Source organism: Nestor notabilis, unplaced genomic scaffold, assembly GCF_000696875.1.
Source record: "Nestor notabilis isolate BGI_N333 unplaced genomic scaffold, ASM69687v1 scaffold267, whole genome shotgun sequence".
NCBI lineage: Eukaryota > Metazoa > Chordata > Aves > Psittaciformes > Psittacidae > Nestor > Nestor notabilis.
In genome coordinates, this window is record NW_009934887.1 from 231,901 (window position 1) to 240,421 (window position 8,521).

Here is an 8,521-nt window from a genome sequence, read left to right on the forward strand (position 1 = left end):
AAAAAAAAAAAAAAAGTACTTTGCAGTCTATAAAACCATCAGGAACAAAATAAAAGAAACAGAGCTGGATATTCAGTCATAAATGCAAGTTGACTCTCAACAGTCCATCTGCTCAAATATGCTTTACACTTCCTTGTGGATCCTCAGTGGAGCAGATTATTAAGGTCAATAAGCATACTAATGATTCAGTTGAAGTCTTTTTTTTTTCTTTAAACAAAAAAAAAAAAGGAAAAAAAAAAAGAATTTACCTCCACATTCCCCATGAACAAAACGTGCAGTAACTAAACAAAAATATGTGAATGAAAAAAAGATACACAGAGACAGAATCTGTAAGAAGTTTAAGAAGTAAAACCTGCATCGCATTCCTGAAAGAAATCCTGCCCCTCCCCCAAGACCCCCAAACAAACACAATTCATCGTACAATTTTGTAATCTTCTTTACCTTTTGCTTGGGCAGCAGAGCTGTGAGAATATCCAAGTGATAGCAATGCCATTTCAATCAGTTGGTTGAAAAGCATATCCTTCCTCACCAACACAAATTCTGCATGCTCCTCCTTAGAATCGTACTCAATGGCATTTTCATAATGTTCTACTACACAGAAAACTGGAAGCATACTTCCTATTAAAAAAAAATATACATTTAACATATTAATCTTGAGTTATAGCAGAATAGGTGGGTCTATCCAGCGTTATGTAAATAAAACCTGTACGAACAGGCAGAGGAGGCATCAAGAATCATCACAAATATTTGATAAACATATTCCCCGAGTCTTTTCCCCTCACCCTCCCCAAAATAAGAGAAAGTTCTACAAAACCTACATCTCTCTGAAAAGCAGAAATGCAAATTTATCTCGCTTGATCGGTTACAGATTTAAAGAATTACCTTCTACAGAAATAACAAGGTTGACTGAAGAGAAGTTGATTCTCCCTGTCCTGCCTGATTTGTTGTGAGTAGCAGGCAGCATAAGAACCTAAATACATACTGCAGATGTCTTCACTGTAAGCCATTTTAGTACCAGCTACATAATTTTGTTCGTTAACATTAAAACTTTCTTAGTCCTGCCAAAAATATTTAATTGCTTTCAACATCAACAACAAATCACCTTGTGTGTTATACATTCACTCTGAAAACAGCACACAAGGAAACAAGGCAAAAGTTAACACTAATTCGTGCTTCATTCACTGAGTGCACTTGAGCAGTACTTTCCCTCACATCTTTAAGAAACAAATCAAGATTTCAATGCTGTTTTAAGACGTGCACCCGCAGTTCAGGATTTGGTTTGGGTTTTGGGTTTTTTTTGCTGTTGTTGTTGCCTCCTGCCCTTTACATTCCACATTTCTGGTATTCACTGCTATTTTGGTAAGCCTTAAAGCAATTACTAATTTCCAGTTTTGTAACATCATACAACAAACCCTTCCCTACCCTGCACAGAATATTAGGCAAATAACCTTTTCCTTTTGCCTTTTTTACTTTTTTTTTTTTCTCCCCCTCCCTTTTGACAACAGACAGAGAAGTAACAAATGATCCAAGCTGGTTTAGAAACAAAGTCCCTCTTAGTATTCAGATAGCTAGACTCCATGAAAATCCCTCCCGGCCTCCCAGACGGACATGGATGACACTATGACCTCAGACCCGCAGTTTCAGGCCCCAGTCCTGTCCCACTGTTTCCAGCAGCACAGGTTAAGATCTCTTAATGACAGAAAGCAAAAGGGTTAAAAGCAGATGTACAGAACTGTCTTATGGCAGCCTGCCAGAGGGGTATCATCTTTAGCATAAATGATGACAAGGGTTATTTTAACAGGGCACCCAGGAACTCCAATTAGTCCTACAATGTTAATGCCTCTACAACCACTGCCCTCCAGACTTACGGAAACCTCCTAACCTGCTAAGGTGCATCAGGCATGCCGCAGTACAAAAAGATTTATTCTTGACAATAGACAAACGTTTTAAGACCGCATCTGTTGATTTGTGCTCTAATGTATAGCAAGAAATCACAATAAAGAAAGATATCTCTTAAGCACGTATATTTAAACTACATCTGTTCACCAGAGAGTCAATCTCTGGCAAACAAATCCCTTCAGGCTTGCTTGGAAAAGCTCACAAACTCACTCCAGTTTGCCCAATAGGCTCAGCATGAAAGACAAGACTAAAAGCTTGCCAATATTTATGTAGTGCAGGAAGGACCTTTTTCGGGGGGTTTTTTGTTTTGGATTTTTTTTTTTTTTTTTTGGTCTTTGGGCTTTTTTTGGGTTTGTTTGTTTTTTTTTAAATCTAAGAGAGAAGACCAAAGCAAGAGCAGTACATGCAAATTGGCGATTTCTTCGTTGGTTTTAATTAAGCTGTGGAGAGCTTTCTAAAACACACACAGCTTCATCTGCAAAAAGGAGGTTTTTTCCCCCCTTCCAGGCTCTCACAATTGATGTTTGACCTACTACCGCCTGACTCAGAGTAAGGGCTCAAAATTCTTAAGTAGTTTCACCATTAATACCTGAAGATAAAATGTAAACAAAGCTTCATTTTAACAAACAGTGCAGACATACTCACAACCAGCCAAAGCCTATTTGTTTTTCCCCTTATCAGTTCCTACAAATTAAGCTGTGATCAGACACAAAACTAGCAATGCACTGGTACTTAGCTGCATATCAACACACTTTTTGCCAGGTACAGAGTCTCGAGTTGCAGCATTCTGGAAAACATGGTACTTTAAAGAACACGGGAGGACCTCCTGGCCACATTTCGATGTAAAGCGTAGATTATCAGAGGTGGATCCTGGTAGTGCTGCACAGGTATCATCTGACTACAAATCAAGCCACTAAATCTTTTAGCAAACTGTCACTAGTGTCCTTCTGTTAATGTGAAAAATGTTATACAGGAGAGCACAATCTCAGCTGGCTGATCACTCCCGCTAGTACTTGGCAAGACCTCCAAGTGCAGCAACTTCATAACCTTCTAGTATTAAAGGGGAGAGTATTGGTCACTGCTCGCTGCTAAAAATACCGCATGATTTAAACCTGAAGGCAGTGTTAGAGCTTTTGCTGAAGGTTTACGAGTCTGTGTAAACAGCACGTCTGCCATAAGGAGCAGTGAAGTCTGTAGAATCCTTGTCTAAAACTGTCCTGGCATTAAAGTTTGCTGTGCAAATATCACATAATACCAGAGACAGCTGAAATCTCCTATTTAGGAATTTATGGAACTTATATGTTTGCAGGCGTCAGAAAGTCCTTTTTATATATCCCCACTGCTTCACTGTACAATGTTAATGCACTCTGCTTGAAAAGCCGTAATAAATTATATTTTTAATGCTCTTACCCTGGCTTTCTTAAGATGCATACATTCTTGGCAAACAATCAATAAATAGGGTAATCATGAGCAGAGGCCAAAGAATTTGCTGAAGTGCTGTTTTTCCATTTTTAATAGATAAAGATCTAACAATACGGACTGCTGTGTCTGTTCATTTCAGGATCAATATATTCTTTGTTTTCGCCAAACCGAGGAAAAAATAAATGATTGTACGATAAATGTTATGCATCAGACACAATGAAATTCCTCTGCCTTCTAACTTTGTGCATTTAATAGTCTTGGTCGCATTTTGCACTTTGCTTCGCAAATGCAAGAAGAATCTGGATTATAAACATAACCGATTATACCAAGAAAAGTAGAGGCTGTTTTAAAACAAATGCCAAATTACATGCAGCGTATTTTGATTTAAATTAGCAAGCCTGCAGGACATGGTCAAAAAGGCTTACGCATTTCGATAAGCAAAATTTATAGATTATTGTCCATTAAAAGTATTTTCAGTGCAAACAAAAGCCACCCATATACAAATATCAATGATTCTAAATGTGCCTTTTCCTTGTGTAAATGTCTAATTACAGCAAACCAGCCACTGAAAAATATGACACCCAAGTTGTTCATTGTTCAATAATGAATTGTACTTAAGAAAATAAACTGCAAAGATTGACATCATAAATGACTTTTCCAATGTGATACCTAAAGATTTACACTCTCTCCTTTAAACCAACTTGCAACTGCTATGGAAATAGTGCTGCCCTTCCAAGCTTGGACCATCATTAAGAGGAAAGGCAAGAATTTGTTTTGGGGGGTTGGTATTTACTCTTAGATATTTTTGCGTTTCTTAGCCCAACACTTACTCGAAGAATTAATGCATTATATTACTTCTATTTCAATGTAGGAATTTGCTTTAATAAGGGCAGCTAGCCTTTACCTTAACAAATATCAGACTCCACCCTGTAAAGCAAGATGCTCCACCCAAGCATGAAGCTTACATTTCCCAAATGTGATTTATATCAGAGTTGGGAATATATAGTATTTTAGAATGGAGATTTAATCCTGAAATATAAATGAAGTAGAGTCTGCAAAAGTATGCTTTCCCCCAAAAAGATATTATAAATCATATTTCTCTAATGCAGAATTATCAAAAATGTTACCTTTTCTAATATTAGTTTTCATCAGGTGTCCAGAGTGTTTTAAAGGCACTCCTTGCATTTTAGTTCCTGTACTTCCAAGTCTTCCTCTTCCTAATGGACTCCCATTCTGTTCCAAGCGCGCAATTTTGGCTGGTGGACCCTTCGGATCGCTTACATTGTTAGACATTTCTGAATGTTCTTTCCCCTGAGTTGCCTCGTTCAAATGATCCATACTCAGTCCCGCCTCTAAAGATCACCTGCCATGATTCAAAAAAAAAAAAAAAAAAAAATATACAATATATATATATATGTTGTACACGTGTGCGCATATGTATATGTACACAGCCTGCACATGTACAGAGAGAGAAAGAGATGTACCATAAACTCATACAGAAGAATAAATAACTATTTTAACTGGAAAGAAGATGCCTTTTTTTAAAAGAACCAAACTTACTCTCCAAAAATGACCTCATACCCCAGTTTACAGAGAAATCGCATCATAATCTGGTGGAATTATTTTTAAATGCCAACTAGAGTATCCCTTTAAAAAAATGTATCTTCGGAAATATACTACCAAATCTGAGACAGACTGAAACTCATATAAATGATGATTGTCAAGGTACATGCTCCAACACAGCTATTGTTAACACATCTCACAGAAAGGTTTGTTATTAATCCTGGGTGTTTTTATTGTGTTGAGAGAGACAGAGACAGAGAAAGAAAAGGATTCTAGTGAAACATTTCTCAATCTACTTGATTAAAAATATGGATGCACAACAATAGAGAGATTGTTAAAACTTTAATTGAGGGAGCAACAGATTTATTAAAGATGTAGAATATTGTTCATTTACAATTCCTCCCCCCTTAAAAGTAAGAGAATTTAACACTTAACTCTGGAAAGCAGTGGCGGGAGATGGCTGCTTTTGAGTTTCCTAACCAATATTACACACAGAGTTTATCAACTTCTGCAAAGTTCAAAATATGCATATGAAATCATAGAATCATTCTCAGATGTTAAGTTTTAAGTGTCAAATGAAGTAGCTTATTGAATTAAGAAAAATAACTGAGAAGGTAGCATCTCACAAAACATGATGCTGGTGGGAAAAAAAAAACAACACCCAAACAACCCAAACACAATTCCTACAGTACTTTTGAAGTCCTTAAATAAAAAATAAAAAATCCCTGGGTGATGCTATGTTACATGCTGGCACAACTATTTGAAACTAAAAAACAGAAGCAATTTCAATATCAAATTAAGAAAAGGTATATGCTAGCATGCTTTTATTTCCCTTTTTATAAACTTTGGAAACCTCCGTCCATGAGTAACAATTACAGTTAAATCACTAAAAGTCTCCCAAGCCTAGAACATAACAGAGCAAGTTTTGAGAATTTTTGACACTCATCAGAATCCGTTTTACCAAATATATTTATATATATAAATAAATCAAAAATCAGTAGCTGAGAACAGAGACATCTTTCTGGTTCTGGTTTCATTCATCAATATCGTTGTGACTGTTAGGTATTTTACCCTACCTTTCCCTGACTGAGAAAGGTGTGACTACACTGACAATTATGTTATGTATATAATATAATCACTAAGGACAGGTGACTAGACATTAATTTATGAACTAGTATTTACATTAGCAAGTACAAATACTAATACTGGGGAAGTCTTATTTAGAAAGCCTGGTGTGAATCTGATAATTGCTACTTTCTTTCAGTTGCCTAGTAATTCAATATATTTTCTGCACATTTCATAGCAAAGCTATTAAAGCCTAAACATCTTGGAATTTTTGTACACACTTCTATGCCACTGATATACATGCCAGTAACAATTCTGTAAACTACTTTTTTCTTCTTTGAATATCATGCTGCTTTTCCCGATAAGGTGAAGAAAGAGCTAATATGTGAATCTGACCATTTACAAGCAACCTCATGAATGCCACTGAATAGCTTAAGTTCAGAAAATTGTTATTTTGCCTTATGCTATAAGGTGACAGGCTAAGGTTTACCATTCATCCTGATCCCATCTGCTTTAGGTCCTGTGCCTCATTATCAAAAAATGTGCCTATTTTAGCCTCTTTTCAAAAAGATTTTTTTTTTCCTCTCTTTTTTACTCTGTTAACTGCAGCCTAAGCAAAGAATTACAGGCTCAAACCGTTAACATCTTCCGATGTTTCTGCCGATGCTAACATATTATAGGGCTGCTTTTCTGATACTGGTCTCTCGAAAGAACAAGAGGATTAACAAGAAAAAAAAAAGGGGGGGGGGGGGGGGGGGGGGGGGGCCAAACCAAAAAAAGCCTTGAACAAGAAAATCCTTGTCACTTTTGGCAACTTCATAAGTACTCTAAGGCACCAAGGTTCTTTGCTACAAAAAGTATCTAGTCATCATGAGTCAGAATTGCACTACATCATGTACAGTGAATAAAAGTGATAGATCACTGTTTAGTTAATACACTGACTAAAATCAAAACACCAAATGGGTCATTTTCACTTGGCCTGAGAATACCCACCCATCGGCATCCTTTCCCCGCTTAGTCATCTTGTAAAAAGCTTTATGTTACAAAGCAAAATTACATGCACATAAAACACCTAATTTACTCATTTAAACTCCATGCCCAAGGCTAAAGTTCACTGAAACCTCAGTTTGGAATAGTGATGAGCAACAACCAGCGTGGCCTGCCCAGGGAGAGGGTTGCAGGGAAAGAACTATCATCTCCGCCAGTTCCAGGCCGAGTTTCCCTGGGTTTTGCATTTAGGCATCTTTCATAACTACAAGTTTTCATCACAAGGCAATGAGAGAAGAGCACAATTTCAAAGCACAGTTTCCCAGAGACAGCGTACACGTACGGGCACACCGCGCAATTTCTGAATGAGAGTCGGTGCGGTATCTCCTTTTGTCGCGATGTAACGCCGCCGGTATTATATTATTTCTTTCTCTCCTCCTGAATCAGCCCCCTCCCCATGCCTTTCCCCTCCTCTTCCCTCCCTCCCCCATAAAACCCCATAATCACATCTGAGAGAGGCTCCGCACTTATCCGTTCCATATGGCTCTCACAATCCAGGCCAAGCTTTCCCTGTGACCTTTTAAAGAGACAAAGAAGCAAAGTACTTATCTAGAAACAGAAACACTGCAGTTTTCTGAGTGAAATTAGCAAAACCGACCCGAAACTCACCACTTCAAAACTTGACAGCATATAAACAACAAAAACAAAGGAGGTTTCCTTTGCAGCCCGAGCTCTTGAAGAGGAAGAAGTTCAAGACTGATGTTTTCTAGGTCCCCCCCCCCTTTGGGGAGGGGGGAGAGGGGGGGCAGCAGACCTGAGGACTACTTCCCCTAATATTCTCTTATTTTTTCTTTTTTTCCTTGTTGCTATTTTCCTCTAGGCGGGGAGGGGCAAAAAGAGATAGCGAGAAACAGAGTAGCCATGAGCAAAAATGGCAATGGACAAAAAACAGAGATTAAATATCTTTTACGAGAGAGCCAGTTTTCGAGGTTTAGCAACGGAGGAAGGAGCTGAAGATCAAATTGCTCAGACAAGTGTAACGCTCAAAACGAGGAATTCATCATCATCATCAAAAAAGATAAAGTAGCAGGTTAAAATTGAGGTGGAAGGTGACTTAAGTCTAGCTATCCTTTCAAAAATCAAACCAATGCGTACAGGAGCAAGTGAGAAAGGGGGGTATTAAAAAAAAAAAAAAAAAGGTAAAGGAAAAAGAAAAAAAAAGGCAGCTTTTCTATCCAGTGTGAAGAGCAGAAAGTCTACTTCTAGGTTGTCACTTACACTATTATTCTCCAATAGGCACCCAGAGGAGCAGCACACACAGAAGGAGCCCGCCCCCCTCCCCCTCCGCAAAAATACACACCGTAACAGCCCCCAAACTTTCTGCGGAAACCTCAGCCCCAGAGATCGCTACTGGAGATTACAAAAACAACAACAACAGGAAAAAAAGTGTAGAGAAAATTGCAGGGAAAGGCACCGAGATGCCACTTTGAATCTCGCCTTTGCGGTCCGGGGAGGGAAGAAAAAGAAAAAAAAAAAAAGCAGAGAGGACCTGTCTCCTCTCATTTACCGGGGGCTGGTGTGCGGG

The 8,521-nt window shown here is 38.2% G+C and overlaps 1 protein-coding gene across 1 annotated transcript in view; it reads right to left on the bottom strand.

Annotated features, from left to right (window-relative positions):
• Positions 1 to 7,715, bottom strand: part of SATB1 (SATB homeobox 1) — a 73,572-nt gene extending 65,857 nt beyond the window's left edge. Inside the window, exons 1-3 of the mRNA XM_010017543.1 lie at positions 7,606 to 7,715; positions 4,449 to 4,684; positions 442 to 618 (exon numbers count right to left, since the gene is read on the bottom strand). Of these exons, the coding sequence (XP_010015845.1) occupies positions 442 to 618; positions 4,449 to 4,659 (388 nt within the window). The 5' untranslated portion in view covers positions 4,660 to 4,684; positions 7,606 to 7,715. The remainder of the gene's footprint in view (positions 1 to 441; positions 619 to 4,448; positions 4,685 to 7,605) is intronic.
• Between the last annotated feature and the right edge of the window lie 806 nt (positions 7,716 to 8,521).